The following is a 21,068-nucleotide window of genomic DNA, read 5'->3' on the forward strand; positions in this document are numbered from 1 at the left end:
ACGATGAGCTTACGAAAGCCTTTGGTTGATGCAGGGCTATTGTGGTAAATGCGCATTTTCAGCGTGCTTGGAAGTCACCGAAAAATCCACGACTAAAGATCAAAATAATAATTCAAACGATTTTTATTTCAAACACGGCATGTAAAAAACAATGGCAACAGCAAAGTGAGAAACTAGTTGAAGTTCACACCCTAAACTTATAATGGGGAAAAGGAATAGCAACAAGCATTTCCCCTCTCACCGATTATGCGATTATAAGAGAGAGAACCAAGGAACAAAACAAATCTGGAGCAAGTAAACCGCGCAGAAAGATGAATCACAAAGTAGTTTTCACATTAATGACACTTGAATCGAAGGTCTAGTACATTGAGACACTCTAACCACAGCCTCGTATTACTAACACCGGACCTATCACTCCGCTGCACATTACACCATCTGATGTAATGCACTTTGGTACATGAAACAGCCTACAATAAAGTTGTGATCGAAGTGTATTTCGAAAGTTTCAACGAAAAGCAGCTCAAGGAGGTTGTCTAGCAAGCAACTCAAGTTTGCGGTTGTTTCGAGTGAGCGCTGGTCCTGACCGCAAACAATTGTTCATGTTAGGCCCCAGGGTCGGCCGAGAATGCGATCTTCACACACTAAGCATCGTTCCCTTTCAATCTCGTTTTGGTTTCTTTTTCAATTCAGGAAAAAGTAATTTCCCGATTCGGGAGACGCGCGTTCTCTATCTTCTTTGTACCTGAGAGGCTATGCTCTGCATTATCACTAGCACCTACCAAGATTCACAGCACGGAGACAATGGTCCGAGTGCAAACATATCAATAATTTTGCGCACAATCTATTTAAAAATATTTCTGACAGGATGCCGTATAAGGACGTTAGTAAGTACAGGCTGAAGTGTCCCTAAAAATAACTGTTTTACATCAATGGCTGGAGGTGAAAGAGCTGCACATTCAGTCAATAAGGCTACACTCCATCAAACATGTCTGCTTGTTTCTCAACTCTTGGTCTGTTATACAGGCAACTTCTTACACATTTCAACAACAAAATGAACACAAGTGTATAAGCCTCCACACACACAACCTCTATCAGAAACCAAAAAGAAAACTAACAACTTATTGAAATACTATGTAACATTTTCATCCAGTTTACTGGAACTGGGGGCACTAAGACATCACTGACCAAAGACAATTCAATTTCCTCTTATTTGAACTTGAGCAGTGCAGTGCTCCCTCTCACGTTGATTGAACAGTTCTGGTGCTAATGTTGGTCTTGCCCTCACAACATGCAAATGACAAGCACGAACGAGACAGATAAAGAACCCTGCTCTACAGTCACAATATTTCAGTGTACTTAAAAAAATAACGTATAGAACACTCATAACATACAAAACACTGTTTTCATGTCTCTTTTGAGAATATTTCCTGCATTTTGTAAACAATATAACTGACACTAAATTTTAAGCATCCATCTGAACAATGCATCAGTTCATGACACTTAAGACAGACTACAAGAAGTCAGAACTTATAAACCAGAAAAACTCTTCACAGGAAGGTGGAGTACAGTTGGGGAGGGGATATATGCTTTAAAATCCCTCACTTGGAAAAGCTTTCTACAAAAGGAATACAATTCTAGGCCAAGGTAAACAGAATAAAGTAAACCCTGCATTGACTGTTGTGACCCCAGTGTACTAAATAAATGTTTATGCATAACTCAGAGCAATTAACATAAATAAGATTTAGTCATCATTATCTATACACATTATTTATGGCACATTCTTTTTCCACATTCAAAACAACTCACCAGTTATTATTCTGATATAGTGCACCTATTAATCAGTTTGCACTCTGCAGTTACATTAAATGGGGCAGGTTTTATGCTGTCATCATCTATACCAATGTCAAGAACACACATATTTTCACAAATCTAGCAGCACTGCAGGTTTGGTCACAACCCAAGGAATTTATACAGCTGCACATTGTTACATACATCTGCACCCCCTTTCTACCCACTTTTTCTGACATGCACACATACTCTCTTTATTGTGCTCATCCATTATTTTGCTTTGATGCCTTGACAATTCTTACATCAGATCACAAGGGAATCAATAGTAACAAGAGTCTTAATGTATTCACACATCAAACACACTTACAGCTGGAAGCAAAATCAAGAAACACAACGATTATAGTTACAATGAAAGTTCACAATAAATAAGGAAATGTTCTGTTCAGATTTTAGTTTGAATAGAAGTCACTGAAAGAAAATAAATGCATTAAAGAGAACAGCTAAGAATTGTTTAATGAAAAGTGATGAATGCATATTTCCTTTTCAAAGCACTAGTACCATTTTAATGAAACACATTCATGTAAGCGCCTTCCCCTCCTGCACACTTTCTTCCATTGCATGCACACACACACTTGTACTTCTATGTAAACCACCACTTCTATTCCTAAAAGGGAAAATCTTTCTTCTTAATTCACACACACACATACACGAATCACTTGTATACATCTTACATCTTTAAAAAATGATGAAATAGCTGAATGGACAGCTCAGTAAAAGGCAGAACATACAACAAAAAGATCCTGGATTATATATACACACACATATTACCAGCATCTATCAACAAAATGTACACTGATTACTTGCTAAGAATCCAGACTGTGTGGAGGCTTAAAGCCTTTTACATGGAACAATAACTGTATTTATGTAACTCAAAGAAAGAATGAAAAAAAGAAAAGTGAAAGAAATAAGCCACAGCCCCAAATAATTCGCAGTAAACAGGTTTTCAGCAAGAAGCCACCATTGATTGACAGGTCCTTTGCATTTCCAAGTTCTGAAACTGAATGTAAACTTGGAAGTTTTTAATATTTCTTTTCTACAGTCAAGTACTTCATTTGACAAAGAAACAGCGTACTCAGTAAGACTTGTTTCAGCAGTATCTCTTGCACAGAAGTTCCAACATTTCATTTAAATATTCTATCAGTCCATCAAATCTGAAAACCAATAGTTGCATATTAGTGCGGTCGCCCCACAATTGAATCGGAGTTATAGCGCTGGCGCTTCAGGTTGCGGTTTGGGCGCATCAGTTCTTGAATATGCTGTACAATGAGATCAATGGCCACTGCAACAAAGAGTTTAGACATAAATGTCTAAATCTGAATATGTGTACATACAGCAATCAAATATTCTGAAGGACCATCTCCAATATAATTTAATTTTATTTATGTTTTTCTGTTGATGTATTTACAGCTTAACTACTTAACCTTAAGTTTAACATGCCAATGAACAGAAATCATCTATGAACTACTGAAAATAAAGAATTAAAAAAAACTACCTGTGTTATCAGCCCCTCTTGGGATTATAACATCTGCATACTTTTTTGTCTGGAAGAAAAAAAAAAGTTTTATAAATAAGCAATAAGGAATATGCACCTGCAGAGAAAAAGAGAGTCAGCACTGACGACAGTTTGAGTATCACAAACAACAGCATTATAATAAGTATCAAAGTATGAAAGAACAGAGCTCCAGTATCAGTCAATCAGCATCCTAGCCCAGATATATCATTAAGTATTGCCTTTTAGTGTCTTCTTTGAGTTCTGATGTCCACCAGTCAGGTTACCAAAACCTTGTCACAAAACCTTGGATGTAATTATCTCAATCAATGGATGCAAAAATTTCTAGAATTGGAAAAAAAAAAAAAAATTGAAACTGCACACCGGCAAGCAGAACTCTTCAAAAGCTGGTTTCACAAGACTCGTATACTGATGTAGGATCTTCTCCAAATCCCTTCCTCGTTCTTGTATATCACGTAGGACTGTAACACATCACAACACCCTCTGTTTGATCATAAGAGTTTGCGACAATGATAATAGTAAAAACTAACTAAAAAAGCCATACAGTAACATAAGACTAAAACAGATTCCCCTGAACAACTGCCAGTTCTATCATCTACTTGCATGTATGATCAAACAAATCAAAGGTTTAAGGAAAAAAAATCCTTCATTTTATGGACAAGGGATTACAAACAATTAAAAACTCTTATTCAGACCTAGGATGACCAACATGTAATCATTCCATGAAAATCCTATAATCCCAGGGTAAAGCCTGATTCAGTATGTTTAATCAGTAATAGGTTAAAAGGAAAAAAAAACCAACTGGCAATGAAAGGTGAATTCTTCATTTTTCAGACAAATTAAAAAAACTGACCTCAAATAAATTTTATATTGCTAAACCCAAGTATAAAAAGAATTGAAGCCCTCATTTTTATTTTAACCACATGACTATCTGCTTGAAGGTCAGTCCAAAGAAAACGAAAAGTACGAGAGTGAACGCCAGAGTCCAAGACAACATCAAACTAAATGGAGAAGAGATTGAGGCAGTTGACAGTTTCGCCTATCTTGGGTCCAAAATGTCAAACACAGGGGATGCGGAGGTGGAGATTCGAGCCCGACTGGCGAAAGCCAGCCAGGCCTTCGCCTCACTCAGGAGCACATGGAAGGCAACAAACATCAGCCAGAAGATCAAGCTGAGAATCTTCCAGTCAAATGTGATCAGCACCCTCCTTTACGGATCAGAATCATGGAAGATGACCAAAATCATCAGTAACAAGCTTGACATCTTCCAAAACAGATGCCTCAGGCGCATACTTAACTTCTTTAGGCCAAACACCATCACCAACGAAGAACTCCACCGAAGAACTGAAACCGAGTCCATCACCACGCAGGTTCAACAAAGGCGTTGGCAATGGATTGGATGTGTGCTCCGCCAGCAGACAGCAGACCTCTCCAGAGTCACTCTACGATGGACTCCAGACGGCTGAAGAAAACAAGGCTGCCCAAAGGAAACTTGGAAAAAGAATGGTGGAAAGGGAGATGAAAGGAAAGGGATGGACATGGGGTCACCTAGAGCGGGTTTCAGCCGATCGACATCGGTGGTTGAGGCCTTATGTGCAAACCTGATGCACGAAGAGGAATAGATAGATATCTGCTCCCAGGGACCTCAATCCAGAACACATAAGAGACATAAGAACTGCAGCTGACAGGGTGATGTGGTCTGCCCTTTATCTTATGCAGGGTCAGGGTATCTAGATATTCATCCTTGGACACAAGATGTTAACAATTGTGCTTAATCCTGGAGTTCCCTGAAGCACTCCACTTGAATACTTTAATGTTCTACAGTGAAGCATTTTAAAATTTGTTGAACCACATTATTAGAGTAGACAACCTGTGGCACGTTTTCACATTCATAATTATAATAGGATTTATAATGTGCATTTCCCCACATGAAGGCAAGATCAATGAGTTTTTACAAGGCAGTCGGTAGTGATGCCATATAACAGAGAAGGGCATCACAATCAGACAATCATACAAACACAAATGCACAGTGAACATGGGTAGGAGCTCAAGAAAAAAGGAGAAGATAGAGAAAGTAACAGTCAGAGTAAACTAATTACACTGGGTGTTTCTGAAAGTATGTAGCACTTCTACTGTACAGAGAGGCAGGCACACAAAATGCATAGCATGCGCATATCATCACACTTTTCACAAGCCTGCACACTTAAATACATGTATATACTCAAAAAGCAATAACACAACAATCCCATACCTCTTCGTGACAAGCGTGTGTCAGGGTCTGTGTCCACAAACAGTTTCATATGAAACATCTGACGCAGCTCAGGAAAATAAAAGACGAGGATTCCTTCTAACAGTACGACATCTGCTGGGTATGCCAGCTGCCCAGTGTTCTCTCTGATACACACAAACAAATAAAAGGAAAGAAAAATAAGAACTGTTTTGAACAGGCTGTTTTTACTATCTTTGGATAATAGCAAAATAGCATGCGAAACACATAAAGTATCCCAAACTTTATATTCTCCAGTGCTAAAAGTGAGTAAGAATGCACTTGCAATAGAACTATCACCATCTATTCTACTTTGGCATTTTTAATATAAGGCGTCCATTTTGCTTTAATCTCTGGCTTTAAGATCCACCTTTTACAGGTGCTGACTTTCTCATTTCTCTTGTCGTACCTTCCACTCCTGTGTGCATGCATGTCTATTTTATTTTTTTTGGGTAGGTACCTTTATGTGTGTTGCATGTCAACATGTGTTTGACAGACATGCTGTTAGCTGAAAGTTTGTCAAAGTAAACTGAGCTTGCTGCAGGTAGAGAAATGAGATCTAAAAATGCTTTTTATCATTATTATTACTACTTTACAGTATCATAGTTTAGCCAAGCACGGCAGCAGAAGAGCCAATTACAACAACTCTCAACAAAATCAAAAGAAATATAATATAGGACTCACTTACCTGTGTAATTTTGATTGCTAATTATGTCAACATGCACTGAACAAAAGATGCACAATGATGACATAATCAGACATCATGTGTCAAACATAATGCATTTAAACTTGCGGAGAATGGTTAGTAAATAGCATGACCTACAGTCATTTTCCACTTGAAAAGAAAAACAAACAATTCTAGACAACAACTGAGTTCCTTTCTAATTCTTGTTGTATTAAGTTCAAGTTATAGTTCAATACTTCTATCAACACTTTTTATTTAAAAGCGTTTCCTCAACTGGCAGTGGGCTTAATGTGCTGTAACATGATGAGCTGACAAGCATAGTAATGCAGTTGGGGAGAGCAACACATGAGGGGTAGGGAGGGCCAGGAAAGGATAAGGGTGAGATAAGGACATGACACATAGCTGCTACTGAAGGTTTTCACTAAATAACTTTTTTTTAAATGACCACTCCAAGCTACTGGTTCATTATACACTATAATATACAGCATTACTACTGCTGCTATCTTTGTAATGTAGACCTATCTTAGTTATTATTCTGATCTGACATGTTTTGACATAATGGTTACATACAACATTACTGCTGTTCATATCTCTCTAATGCAGACCTATCTTTTTGTTATTGTTCTAATATGTTTTGAGTTAATGGTTATATGTCAGCGACTCATCCAACAGCCATCTTTAGTATCAGCACCATGATGTAGAAATTCCCTTTTCACCTGAGTATCGTTATTCGCTTATTACAGTCATATAAGAATACCTAGTCATTTTCTCTACACAGATTCCTATCATGTTATGCAAAAGAGAGTTGCTAATCATCTGTAGGAGAGAATGATCAAGGTATGGGACTGATTTGTAGGAGAGAATGATAAAGATGCAGGACTTGATGACAGTAGTCTGGCAGATATGATGGAAGAAAACACTGAGGTGTTCATTTTTCCCACAACTCAGCATGACAGTGATTACCTCACATGCTTGACGTAATCATATGATGGAATTTCGACTGTCTTTCCAGAAGCCACATCCTTCATAGTGCGAATCATCAAGTCCAAATCAAAGGCATCTGTAACCAATAGTTTATTTATCAGTGATCAATGTGATATAGATAGTTCAACCAAATTTTTTTTTTAATCAGTTCTGATGTTGTACAGTTACTAAGATCAGGATTTTTTTTATAGTTTCTAAATAAATTTTCATTTCTCCAATATGTAGATGTTATTATGTTTCATTGACTGCTACCTAATGCTTACCTGGATGATCAAAGTTAAAATTTCCTCGGACAGCTCGGTGATGTTCCTCAGGTGTGAGATTCCGGTAGAATGAATCCTGGCCTATGATGATCACCTGTCTCTGTCGACTTTCCACCTCTGACTGACCCAGCTTCTCCATTATTTTTGCACAGACCGAACTCTGCTCACACAGCCAAATAACAACAAAAAAATGGATCATTCATGAAATAAAAGTATATTATGAGCATTTTTTCTGTATTTTATCATTTTAAGTTCAAAGACAATAAAATGTTGATCTTCTTAAGTGGAGAGGATAACAAAACAGCACAGGCATCACAGCATCAATAATTGGAGTGACAAAGGTAAAACTCATAAGTCAAAGAACTGAAAGTGTGACAAGGGATAGGCCGTCACAGTAAAACTAAAGAAACGAAGTAGACTTTAGAAAATCAAAGAGGATTTTGTAGTTCTCAGTGTGATCCACAGTAAAACCTGTTGAAAATGTTAACTCTTTCAGATACCTGGGAACTGTTTTTGACTGCCAGCTCAAACGGAATTTAAACACCAAATATATCGCTAAACGTGGCCAACAAAGAATGTGCCTTCAGCATAAACTAAATAGCTGTTCAGTTAGTCAAGCAATCTCAGGCCATTTCTACCAGTCGTTTATAGACAGTCTTTTATCTTTTTTCATTTTTTTTGCTGGCTTCACAAGTTCTCTGTCCATAACAGAAGTAGTCTGAACAGTATTGTCTACATCAGGGGTGGGCAATTAATTTTCCCAAGGGGCCGCATGAGAAATTGGGATGGTTTTAGAGGGCCGCACTAATTAAATATAGTTAACTCAGTTTTACCCAATACTGTATACATAGTATATATACTAGCGGGCGGTCCAGTGGGCGGGCTGGTCAGAGAGAGGAGGCGGGCCGGCCTTTGCCCAGGTCTGGTCTACATCTGTTCTAAGATAATTGGTATGAAACAGAGGGGTTTAGCTTCTTTCTGTGACCAACATATAGTAAGGAAAACTTCATGAATTTTGTCAATATCTGAACATTTGCTAACGAGAGAATTTGTATTACTAAGCTCAGGTAAATGCTATGCCATTCCAATATGTAAAAGCAATAGGCACCAAAAATCGTTTTTGCCATCTGCAGTTCAGCTGCTCAACCTCAGGATGAATTGTCAGTGGTGTGTGTGTGATGTTGTAGATGCACACATTAATAGCCTTGATGTAAGTGTGTTTGTTTGGTTATGTATATATAATTGTCACTTGCCCATAACCTTTTTTTTCATCTGCTAATATTTTTCATTCAATGTTGATATCTTTTAACGCTGCACCTTGCAAGTACTTTATTTGCTATTTTAATTTCTAACTTCTACTTTGTGACTATAGCACCTTCCGATGTTCAAATTATCCATTGGGACAAATAAAGTTGGTCATTGTCATTGCTTTTATGGTGACAGTGATATAAACAAAGGCTGGGTTTATCCCAATAAATTTTACCACTACTGAATTAATTTGGTAACATATTTGTCTTCTGAAGTAGAGACACTTCGCATTGCCCTCTGGGATACATAAAGTGTTATCTTATCTTTCTGTCCAAATAAAGATGGAGATTCTGCATGCTAAATTTCCAGCCCAAACCTGCAAAAAGCAAAAGCTTGACAGCGTGATCTAATTGAATTCTGAACATATTTCTTTACCCTGACCTTTTCATTGCAAATTGACCATAAAGACTAATAAGGAAGAATGCACAAAAAGTGTTTCTGCCTAATGAGTACCGATAAATAATTGACATAGTGAGCCACACTGCATTCAGGTAATCTTTAACAGTCTACTGCTGTGAAAATCTTTCAAGTGATCGACTGGCCTGAGCACTGAATGACAGTCTTTCTCAAAAGCTAAGGGAACATCAAACGTCCCTTTTGAAGATATAGTCATACAAATACCACCATGCACAGGCTACAACAATGAGAAGATTGGGATCATAAACAGGTGTGTTCGTCGATATTGTGATGTCTTGGGTTTTATTTTTTGTGCTTATCCTAACTATTAAAAAGTAGTAATACTTCAATAATTATAAGGACCTATTACAATTTAAGCGTAACTGCACTAAACAGGGGAGTGAATATGCGAGTTATTGAAAGTGCAGATGTGCATCTGCGTGTGTGACTTGACCACATTCTGTTCCGCCTGTTCTTTTGCAGTTTGTGAACAAACTTCGTCTGCAAGAAAGACCTTGAACTGTTGCAAAGGTCTTCCATTCAATGTAAACTGAACACTAGACAAAATCTAAGTGCATATTAACAAACCTTTCCCGAAGCTGTCCCCCCAGCAACGCCGATTAAGAAAGGCCTTGGAACTTTATCCCACCCATTAAGTCTTGGACTCTCGTATTCTCCATTTGTACTCTGCGCCATCTTATTTGGTTGTCGTAAAGGTGAGGAGACTGGAAAAGATCTTGTTCTAAAATGTTTGCATGGACGTAACAATATGCCACCTAAATGGTATAAGCGATTCATTATGTCATCTTTGAACATCAGGCAACTTATAATGCCAATTTAAGAGCTATCATTTGTAGGCGAGCCAATTACAACATTTTTAACGCCAAGTAGTTTGCCTTTGCGGCAAGCCGTAAACGATTGTAGGCAATAATACACAGTTAAAAAGATGGATTGTGTACCAAACTGTCACTAAAACAAAGAAAAAGGGATACAAAGCTTTAAAATAGTAAAAGCAATTTTCTGAATAATGCTATATAAAACTGTGCATCACTAAAGAAAAACTTTGAATAAGTTTTACTTTGGATGATAATGCTTCATAAAAATAAACAATCCGGAAGCCCGAAACGAACTGTAGGGCTTGAGTCACCAAACCCTCTTCATAATTTTTGGAGGAAACAGAAATTTCCCTTCTTCGTCTTTTATGTTGTTGCTAGAAGCACTAGATGGAGTAAGTTTTTAAACTCTGGAATACTTTTATGACATTTAGTCATTTCCTTCGTTGCTTTGTTAATTTTTTTCATTCATATACGATGTGCGCTTGGGGAAGGGAAAGGACATCTCGTCAATGACTGCATGAATATAATAATCTAATTCCTACGTCATGTCAATAAAAGCAAACATTTTAGTTCGTAATATTTTGTTTTGGAACATGTATTCCCTTGTGTCTTCTTGGTTATCAATCATTAGTATTAACCTAAGGGGTGTAAAATCAGTCCATAGACCTTAATGTCTTGAATCATTCGCACGAACCCATTGATATAAGTGATTCGCATCTTTAAACTTGCACAGCAACCTCAAAAGTGGAAGTGGTATTGGACTTTAACTCAGCCAGTCCTAACAATGCCTTCACCTAATCATTTAATCTGGTCTCCACCTGACTTAGCCATTTTTTAAACAAATATATAACTATAGGGTTTATTTTTTAAAGGAAACTGTAAATATTTATCAGTTCAATGCTATTGATACCAGCTTTTATTTTTTTTCAAACATATAGATAGCTGATAATTGTATGGAGATACATTTGGATCTATGAAATAGAACTCTTTCTGAGACTTATCCTGAATGTGTGTGCATGCATGTGTCTTCATGTATTTTTATATGTTTATTTGTCTGCCAGTTTGAGGGTGCTGGGTTAGGATTTGAACTCTGGTGATTAGCAGCAGTGTCTTAAGATGGCAGCTGAAGGAGGAAGTGGTGGTAGCACTCCTACAAACTCCCTCCCCCCTCCAGGGACAGGGGGTTACTCCACAGAAATTTTTTCCTCTGGATTTGACCACAAGTTCATCTGCAGCCACTGCAAACGAATCTTGCGCGATCCTCTCCAGAGTTACTGTGGCCACCGTTTCTGCCGGGTGTGCTGCCAGGAACTGCTTGGGTATGCAATTAGTTCTGCTTTTTATTAGTAGGTTTATTACTGTAGTTTTACCAGTACTAAATTATTATAAAGACCATTGCAATAAGTATTGAGATAAACTACAGTTTTTAGAGTAAGCAATTAGGTCAGAGGTACTTGGTTAAACGTGCGGCCCGGTGGCGCAACGGCTAGCGCTGTTAGCGCCTGTCACCAATACAGTGAAGGTTGGCTGCCCTGAGTTCATTTCTCGTCTCGGGCATGCTGTTCTTTCTCTGCACGTGACATCTGTTTACAGAGCTGGCTGCCCTCCGCCAAGGACGGTCCCAAGCCCGGCTGAAAAAGGAGGAGGGTTGGGTGTGGGGCCAGCACCCCCACCCCGTAAAACAAATCCTTGCTACCAAAAACATCGACAACAGTTAAGACTGTCGTCGATGGCCTATGCCCCAGGAGGGGCGAAGGGCCTAAAAAAAAAAACCTTGGTTAAACCTAAACTCAATAGTCTTTTTCATTTGTGATTATGTTTCTTCAAACGGAAAGGATGCACAAATAAGAAATTACTGTTTAGAATGAAAATTTAATTAATTTGACTTGTTATAAAAATTGTAGATTTGTAATAGGTGAATGGTTGATGTTCTGAAATAAATTTATAAGTTGTGAAATGATTTTAGTTCATTCGTTATGATGTACTATGTTACTAAAATTTCTTCTTCCAAAGCGAGGGACAGACAGTGCCCTGTGAGGAATGTCAAGAAGATCAGATTACAGACACAGAGTTTAGCATGCTGTCTCAAGATCAGGTTGGCCATTATGCATAAAACAAACAGCTCAGTTTTCTAGGTCTGGTTTTAGTTTCTAAAGGTGGTGACTATTATGTCTGGGGAGTGATAGACATTCTCTACTGGTATATCTTCTTTTGCAAAAAGATGGTAGAAAATACTTGGCTAAACAATAAATGGAAAGGGAACATTTTAGAAGGGAGTAGTGTCTTCCATATTTTCTTAATTTTCAAAGCCATTATTGTTAAAATATACCTACACTACAATGTCTTGTACTGTCATTTCTATTGAAGATGTTAACAAGAATGTAACCAAAGCTTTAGCTGGGGCTTTCTTCCTACCTTCAGCCCTTTTCATATTCTCATTTTGCTGAGATACTGTGTTTTTATTGTCAGCAGAGCAACAAAGCATAATAGATTGTGTATGGTCTACTTCTATTGTCTAGGCATTTGTATAGATTTATTGGTGCCTTAAATATTATGTATGTCTATATAAACTCAAAAAATAATGTCAGTGTCCTGTTATACCCTGTCTGGGGTTATATCTGACTTGTAACAATTACCTGCAATTCCATTTATTATCTTTACTTAAATATTGTATTAATGACATGATGAAATGTAACTTTTTATAAAGTTGCTTATGGTGCAACCTGCATGCAGATGTTCCCTGACAATGCAGTAAAGCGGGAAATGGCACGGATGCCTACAAAGTGTTCATACCCATTCTGCACCTGGACAGGTATCTTCAGGGATTATGAGGTACAGTATATTGCTGCTTTAGTTTTTTTTTACTGCAGTCACATCTTGATATATATTTTCTGAAAAAGTCAAAGTTCATTGGATGTGCAAGCATGTCACATCCTCTGCCTATTGAACTTTCTAGACATAATTTAATAAAAGCATGAAACTGAATGGAAGGGACAGGGATCTGTTTTGAAGAGCTTGTACATATCTGTCGCATGTGTACATACAAGTTTAAAGGTGAATTTGAACGTGAAAATTACTTTAAAATTTCAAAAACCTAAACTCCGGTGATTTCGTTTCCACTGTGAGTGGATAGATGATTTATATCTGCCCTGATAGATACATAAGGCTGTGGTGGTTTTACAATAGACAGAGCTTGAGAATGCGGAGTTCCATGCTTTTGTAAATGTATTGATTACGATAGCCATCTGATCTTGAAAACAGATCTTCATGCCACAAATATGTATTCATGTTGTGTCCACAGTCACAACATGAAAAGAACTGTCCTCACTGCCCTCAACCATGTCCAGCCTGTGGAATGGGTGTTTCTCGTGTTCTCCTGGAACAGCATCAGAATCAGGAATGTCCACAGCGTAAGATTCGATGTGATCATTGCTTAGGAGAGATCTCTGCAGGTGCAAGAGAGGTGTGTATTATCTGTTGTACTTGTTAATTTAGGGCAGTGGTTCTCAAAGTATTTCAGACCGCGGACCACTTTACTTAAGTAAAAATATGGCGGACCACAAAGTCCTAAAAATCACTCTGTACTATGAATTTCAAATTTAAATTGCTGCATTTGTTTCATTACAATTCAAAACTAAATGTCCTTTAGTGACAGTAGTATAGTAATAAGTTGACATAAAACTACTTATACCTCGTTCTTTGTAATTAAAATGTTAATGCGAGTAATGCATCACTTTAAACATCACTTTGCCGGCATATGACGACTGTCAGCAGCGGACCACCTGACTTATGCCCGAGGACCACTAGTGGTCCGCGGACCACACTTTGAGAACCACTGATTTAGGGGATCTTTTTTCAAGGTGCTAAAAATGCCTGCAATGTTGCAAAAGGGGTGTTTGGGAAGGATGGAGAGGATTCAAATAATGAACCATGTTATGTCAAAGAATTGTGTCAAGGAAAAGTTGAAACAACATTATAATTTTGTTATTTTTATTTATATTTCTTTGTTCATCTGTCATTGCTATCTCATTGACCTTTTTATGTTGTTTCACTTCCATTCTTCCATGTCTTCACATTGTTTCCTTTTGTTCTTTATTCTGATCAGATTGTTAAATTTAAATTGTTAAATAATGTTATAAGCACACTCCCTTGTAAGTGTAATTTCTTCTCTACAAGCCTTTATAATAATATCATGCCATTATTTTTAATCTTATTTTTATTGAATCTTTTTTTCTTCCTTGCACAATCAGCTTCATGCAGCAGAATGCCAACAGTACCCACTGCGATGTGAAGCGTGCGATAAAAATGGTATACCCCGCTACAAGGTACACACATCTTTGTTTCTACTTCAAACAGCCACCTGTTTATTTATTTTGAATTCATGTTCTTGACCATTAGGAGTGTAAGCTTTCAGTCTGCACTTTGTCTGATCCTAGCACAGGCTCAGTGTGTCTTTTATCTTATGATTGAAAATAGCAGCTTAACCTGAGCAATGAAAATTTACTTCTCGAAGACTGGGCTGATTTAAGAGAGTGAAATAATTGGTGCCAACGTTTGTAGTTCTGACCATTCTACTTCCTCTCCTTTTTGTTTCTTTTTTCTTTTCCTCACAAGAAATTGTCTTTGATTCTGCAGCTGTTGCTTATATCCATGTTGTTTTTGGTATTTATATGAAAAGCCTTGGATCTTGACAAAACCACTCAAACTAGAAGCAATGTATATCTTGTTTTTAATTTAAAACCCCTAAAATATGCAGTGTCTTTCATTTCAACTTTAAATAAATGATGTTAGATGTTTTGGGTGGGAATTCAACTTGTAAATGTACTTTGCGTGTAGATGAAGGATCATAAGGAGCGGGAGTGTCCTAAGCGCAGCATCCACTGCCCTATGGGATGCACAGAACAGGTGAGAATGAATGGACTTTCTTTACCACCTGAAACAAGAACCCTACTTTTTGAGCTTTTCTCTCAATTTTAGCAGCCCCATCCTTTATCACCAACCTTAAACCCCCCCCCCCCAAAAAAAAAAAAAAATTAAAATTGTTCTAATCTAATGATAGGAAAGGAGGTTTTAATCATGTAGATTTTAATCCCAAACCTTGAATTACATGGTTGTTTGTTACAATAATTTTAATTGGATTCAATTTTAATTTAATTTTAATTTTATGCATGCAAAGGTTACTTGCAAAGGTTGCTTCTGTGCACAGTTGACTATGGACACATTCCATCAGCATCTCACCATGGGCCTAGGAGAACACACAGCATGGCTTATGGACCAGGTCCTGCAACTAGAACAGCGCCTTCTTGCTCTCCCAGTGGCCACAGCATCAACCTCCAGTCTTGATAGCATAGTGACAGCTATCAATGGGTTAGAGCAAAAGACCACAGAACTTTCACGGCAAATTGAAGAGCTGTCTCAGGGCGATCTGCTTCGGCAGCAGGTGACGGACACTGTGGACAGAGTGAACATGATGGACCAAGTGAGTTGTATACCAGTATATTAAGTGTATGTTAAGTAAGTCACAATTCTAAGTAATTCATTTTTTACATTGTTACAGCTCCCTACAAATATTCTTAAAATGTGCATGCTGACTTGATAGTCCAGGTTTACAGATTTGTGAAAAAACATTACTGACATTAACTGTAAACTAGTTTCATGCAATATCTTACATTTGACCTTTATCTTCATAAAGCAAAATATTGAAAGGTTCTTTGGAATAGTGCTTTTAGTCTAGGTTCAAGTGATAAGAAAAAAAAAGCTGAATCAAAGCTTGTATTCTCTTTTTTTAAAGTGAAGAGGGACCCACAATCTATGCTTCTGACAATTTACTAGTGTTGCGAGTTTTTATCTGTTTGTTTGCTTGTTTATTATATTTTTTTAACCATAGGTAATGCCAGTGTTGCATCATGAGATTGAGCAGCTGCTGCGATCACTGGAACAGATGGAGAGTCGGGCCCATGCTGATCGCCTGAGGGCCCAACAGCTGACTAGTCAGGTGGACCAGCTGACCAGCCAAGTGCGTGCACTGGAGCGCACCATTGCTATCAAGGATGCCACCATCGCTGAACATGAAGTGCGCATGCAGGCATTGGAGTTTGCTCGCTTTGATGGGACACTTTTGTGGAAGATCTCTGATTTCGATCGCAAGCGACGTGATGCCATCAGTGGCAAAGTGACAAGCATCTATTCCCCAGCATTTTACACTGGTGTGGTTGGCTACAAGATGTGTGCTCGCATCTATCCAAATGGAGATGGCATGGGGAAGGGCACTCATCTGTCGCTGTTTTTTGTGCTGATGAGGGGTCACTATGATAGTTTGCTGCCTTGGCCGTTCCAACAGAAGGTGACACTTATGCTTATAGACCAGAAATACCGTGAACATGTTGTTGATGCTTTTCGCCCTGACCCCACCAGTTCATCGTTCAAACGCCCTACCACTGAGATGAACATAGCCAGTGGCTGTCCTGTGTTTCTGCCCCTGTCGAAGTTGGTGAACCCACAGTTTGGTTACCTGAAAGACAACACAATGTTTATAAAAATTTTTGTGGAAACAGACGGGCTAGACAAGTACACAGACTTTAACCCTCTCAAAGGACCTCTGCCCTCAGCAGCTCCTCCACAGTAGCTTCCCCTTATATTTGTCGGAGGCTTATTGCAAGCAGCAAAGATCTGACTGATCAACACTTTGCAGGAACACCTTTCAGGTAATTGAGAACATAGTAATACACAGAAAGTGTTAGTTGCCCAGGACTTTCAGAAATATAAGACGTGCTTAAACATAGTAGCAATAATTGGGGTTGAAATTCTTTTTTGTTTGTGTTTGGAGGCGCCATAGCCTGCTGATTAGCATGCTCAGATTCACTGCCAAAGGTTGCTGATTTGAGACTTGCCTAAGCCTGTAACTAGAAAACTCCTTGTGCCCATCTCACAGATAGGTACCAGGTTTATTTGGAAAGGTAGAAGGTAGCAAACAGAGGATTGGGCTTTTGCCTCCCACATACATGGATAGAGGGAACCACTCACAGTTTGAAGGTAGCAGTGCTGTAGTGCGATGCATAAGCATTTGTCACCAGTATAGTCAAGCACATGTTCTGGTTTCAGATCACATCTTGGGTATGCTGCTCTTTCTCTTTATATGGAACCTGTTTAGTGGGCCAGCTGCTTGACAGTGTTATAGCCATCCTTGATGGCTTGGTATATAGCTCCAGTCCACTACTGCTCCCATCTTACTTTCACAATGAACCCCTTACCTAACCCTAACCCTTCTCCAAAACAATGAACCCCTTACCTACACCCTTCTCCAAAACAAGGAAAGTTCAGGTTGATGGCTGAATAATTTTTATCATTTTTGTTCTGGTTATATTTAATATCCAGGTCTGTTAGCTGTGAATTGTTATCAAGAGGCATGCACACCCATAAAGTAAATCAGATTTGGAGGTGGAGAGATGATCAGATGTGCTTGTCGTGCTGCCTGACTTCAGCATTTGTGGGATAAATGATTTACAAATGAAACTTAATCCTGTTTCTAATCCTATCTGTGCTAGTTTCTTCCACTTTGCTGGATGAGGACCAGGTTGAGAACAAAAAATAAAACCCCACCAAAAATCCCAAAAAGAACAAGACACCAGTTTGTACCCTGTAACAAAACAACTGGCAATGACTTTGACCGAGTTTCGAGGATCTCATAGTGCTGGCAAGTGGTTTATAGAGTTCGTATTATTTGAGAGAAAATGAATGTGCATGCAAAAGAAAATTGCTTGGACTTCCCCCCCCCCTTTTTTTTTTTTTGGATGTTGTGTATAAGAGACTCAAGGGAACCATAACTATATAACGTTTTTCATTAGTTCTGAAGTTAATGTTTCGTTGTTCACAAGAAAACTTATAATATTGCCCACTGCTTTGTCATATTGGGATATTTTATGATTGAGAATACGTTAGCGATAGCTAGGTTAAACACAATTAAGAATTTGGATGCATGAATGGTATAATTTTTGTGCACCTTTGTGTGTGTGTGCATGCCCATACTTGCATACATCTGTTTGTGATGGGACATCAGCAGTGACACGCACAATTGAGGAATCATTGGGGATCAAATTTAAATTGAGGTTGACTTGAATATTATCATTAAAAATTACATTATCATAAAGTTTAAAACATGTTGAAAAATACTAATCCAACAGAAGAGCTTGACGTTGTTTGCCATGAATTGTATTCACTTGATGGTGCAGTTCACAGTACAGTGATAGTAAATCTGAACAGGTTTTTGTAGCACTTTTAATGGTACAGTGTGATTCACTAACACAGAATAATCGTACATTTACATGCACACACTACACAATATGCCAGACATATATAGGGGCACCCGGTAGTGTATCAAATCTCATCTCTGGACACTCTGTATGTGACACCTATTTAAGTGAGAGGATGTTGGCTCCGATCTGATCTTGGGATTCTGTATGTGACACCTATTTGCAGGGCTGGGCATCGGGCTTTCTTTCGGTACTCCTGTTTCTTCCCCACACCCTCTTCCCTGTAATGTGAAAGCACCTTCCTACTAAACCAACCAACCAAATATTTAAGAGCAGAATCCGCCTCAAACCATTCAAATCTCAAGACACTGTCAGTTTTGTGTAACAAAGCGCCAGCAATTAAATTGTATGGCAGACCTGTGTGCCACGGCCAGAGGTGTAATTGGTCTAACTGGAATTACACAATGTAGGGATCTCAGTATATCTGAGAATAGGTGAACGCACTTACTCCGTGACTGCTCTGGAATTTCCTGTGGTAATTCTGTCATCTGGTCCAGGAAACTATTGGTGTGATATTGATGCCAGCAGGGTTGCTTAAGTTGTGCTTGCATGCATGATTAATTTCATCCTTTGATAATTTCTTTAGGTTTTTGTTTATGAGCCAGTTTGCATTCTTCATCATTCACTTGGTTCTGCTGTCATTTATATTGTATTTTCAGGTATTGTCTTTCACTGTGTCACAACAGAAATTACATTATGTGATCCTTCCAATGTATTTGATATGCACAATATACTCTTGTCATAATTTTTTTAAACCATTTAGAAAATGTTAGCATTCTGTGTACAGTTTAATTCATCAGATCTTAGATTTGAACGAATTACATCTCTGTTGAGACAGCTCAATTTTGTGATGGAGAAAAAATTCTTTTTCTCATTTTTAAAATTGAAAGAGGCTTACTTTACTTATTCTGGGTGCAATAACTAGCAATAATTGGTTCTATTTTTGTTTTGTTAGCATATTTTATGTTTAATTTTAATGGCTGGTTTTGTCAATTGTGTTTTTCGCACAAATTGCAATCATCAGTCACCATTATTGTACACTGCTTGAAGCATTCAGTAACAAATTTTGAGAAAAGGGAAAATATAAAATATTATTTTAAAACTATCACAGAGATTCTTTGGTAGATCTGATGGTTACAGTTACTGGAGTAACTGTTGTTAGTTTTACCTGCTAAGTGATATGCACTAGAACTTGATGTATCACTATTTGCACATACGTGCACATTAAAAAAATACATGGTATTGAATATATGGATGAGAAAATGAGATTGTGCATTTCCATTCAAGATCAGTAGAGACATTACCTGACATGAAGGAAGCATATTGCATATTTTTGATCAGCTGAAAATGTCAAAACATGATTTTTTCCCTTGTATTAACTGTTACAGCGTAGGGTTTTTTAATGTTTTTTAACAAAGCAGACCAATGCTTGTGTAAATTGTAAAGAGTTAATTTGTCTTTACTTGGGAACATGAATGCAAAATTTTGTTGTTTAGAGCAATCGAAAACAACAAATTGTATGGTGATGTAGCGAATGTCTTGTGTTGGCATGTACAGGATTTCTGAAAATCAAATGCTTTTGAAGGGTTGTACAATTCACTTCCATAGCCATGTTTGGTTCCATCTTAGTCTCTAAGACCTATGGTGGTTTGCTTGTCAGCACTCCAGCTCTTCACAGCTCACTTTAATTCTTTGTTCGTACTTGGTGAGTTCTCTCTCTGAGCCTATTGCATCAACCTTTGCCTAGTGCTTGAGAGGGATGTCTCATCCTTTTCCATCTTTTATCCTCTTCTTATCTTTTATACTTTCTTCATTTTCGAGTGAAACTTTTAGCTCTCTGTCTTTTTACAAAACAAAATACTTATGCTTATTAGTAAAATTACCACTTTAAACATTCTAGATGTTGTTTTGTGTCTATTCTTCCACATTTTTTTTTTTTATGTGTTGCAAGGTAAAAAAAAAAGTAAGACACTTGGGAATCAATATATTATGTGGCAGTATGGTGTTAATATGTTTTTGGATGCTTTACGAACATTTGAAAGTACAGGAATCTTTCCAAATATTAGCATATCATGTTATAAGTTGATGTGGTACGAGGTCATTTTTTTAAACACGATATTCCTTGAAAATAGTAGCATACACAATTAAATGTTGATATAAAATTGTGCTTTAAGTTTATGAAAAAGTCTTGGTAATAAATCCGGGAGATGTTTTTTCTGGTTTTCTCTTGTCATGCTATTTTTCTTAAATGTTATAAAAAAAATTTAATTATACTTAAATCATTTCAGAATTTTATGTGAAAGAGCATTTTATTTCTGATTTTAATGAAATACCATACTTATAAAGTCTCTTTCCCAGATCTGCTAAGGAATGCTCAAATGCTTATTAAACATCATGGACATGTAAAGGTATGGCTTCCAAATCTTACCTGTTAATGAATTAGACCAAATAAGTATTTTTTTTGTAGGAAAAACTATCAATCTCCCCTTACTGAAGACCTAGATCCTGGGAATTTTCTCTAGTTTTGAAATAGTTTTAAACAGTAGAATATACAAGAAAAAAGTACTGAAGCAATCATCTTTATGATTTTCTAATCAATGTGTTAAAAAATCTAGAAGACAGGAACTGTCATTTGAGTTAGACCTATCAGGCTGATTTTATAC

The 21,068-nt window shown here is 37.6% G+C and overlaps 2 protein-coding genes across 2 annotated transcripts; one reads left to right on the top strand and one right to left on the bottom strand.

Annotated features, from left to right (window-relative positions):
- Positions 1-105: 105 nt before the first annotated feature.
- Positions 106-10,165, bottom strand: LOC112574943 (uridine-cytidine kinase 2-B-like). The gene is made up of 7 exons (XM_025256355.1): positions 9,849-10,165; positions 7,557-7,716; positions 7,273-7,369; positions 5,610-5,752; positions 3,722-3,819; positions 3,341-3,389; positions 106-3,127 (listed from the first exon to the last, which is right to left on the bottom strand). The coding sequence occupies exons 1-7, from the start codon at positions 10,074-10,076 to the stop codon at positions 3,021-3,023; spliced, it is 882 nt and encodes a 293-aa protein (XP_025112140.1). The 5' UTR covers positions 10,077-10,165; the 3' UTR covers positions 106-3,020.
- A 31-nt stretch (positions 10,166-10,196) lies between these two features.
- Positions 10,197-20,617, top strand: LOC112574946 (TNF receptor-associated factor 2-like). Its single transcript, XM_025256360.1, has 9 exons — positions 10,197-10,488; positions 11,158-11,415; positions 12,110-12,191; positions 12,830-12,928; positions 13,398-13,559; positions 14,347-14,421; positions 14,933-15,001; positions 15,303-15,575; positions 15,984-20,617. Exons 2-9 carry the CDS (start codon positions 11,213-11,215, stop codon positions 16,719-16,721), a joined length of 1,701 nt encoding a protein of 566 aa, XP_025112145.1. The 5' UTR covers positions 10,197-10,488; positions 11,158-11,212; the 3' UTR covers positions 16,722-20,617.
- Positions 20,618-21,068: the final 451 nt, after the last annotated feature.

This window comes from Pomacea canaliculata, linkage group LG11 (genome assembly GCF_003073045.1).
Source record: "Pomacea canaliculata isolate SZHN2017 linkage group LG11, ASM307304v1, whole genome shotgun sequence".
NCBI classification, from domain to species: domain Eukaryota; kingdom Metazoa; phylum Mollusca; class Gastropoda; order Architaenioglossa; family Ampullariidae; genus Pomacea; species Pomacea canaliculata.

Excerpts from the sequence above, each read along its gene's own strand:
- LOC112574943 (XM_025256355.1), bottom strand. The coding sequence starts at position 10,076 with ATGTTCAAAGATGACATAATGAATCGCTTATACCATTTAGGTGGCATA. Across the intron at positions 3,390-3,721 it reads TTGAAGAGTTCTGCTTGCCG|ACAAAAAAGTATGCAGATGT; the intron begins GTGTGCAGTTTC and ends TTTTTCTTCCAG. Across the intron at positions 3,128-3,340 it reads AAGAGGGGCTGATAACACAG|TGGCCATTGATCTCATTGTA; the intron begins GTAGTTTTTTTT and ends TCTTTGTTGCAG.
- LOC112574946 (XM_025256360.1), top strand. The coding sequence starts at position 11,213 with ATGGCAGCTGAAGGAGGAAGTGGTGGTAGCACTCCTACAAACTCCCTC. Across the intron at positions 11,416-12,109 it reads TGCTGCCAGGAACTGCTTGG|CGAGGGACAGACAGTGCCCT; the intron begins GTATGCAATTAG and ends CTTCTTCCAAAG. Across the intron at positions 14,422-14,932 it reads ATGGTATACCCCGCTACAAG|ATGAAGGATCATAAGGAGCG; the intron begins GTACACACATCT and ends CTTTGCGTGTAG.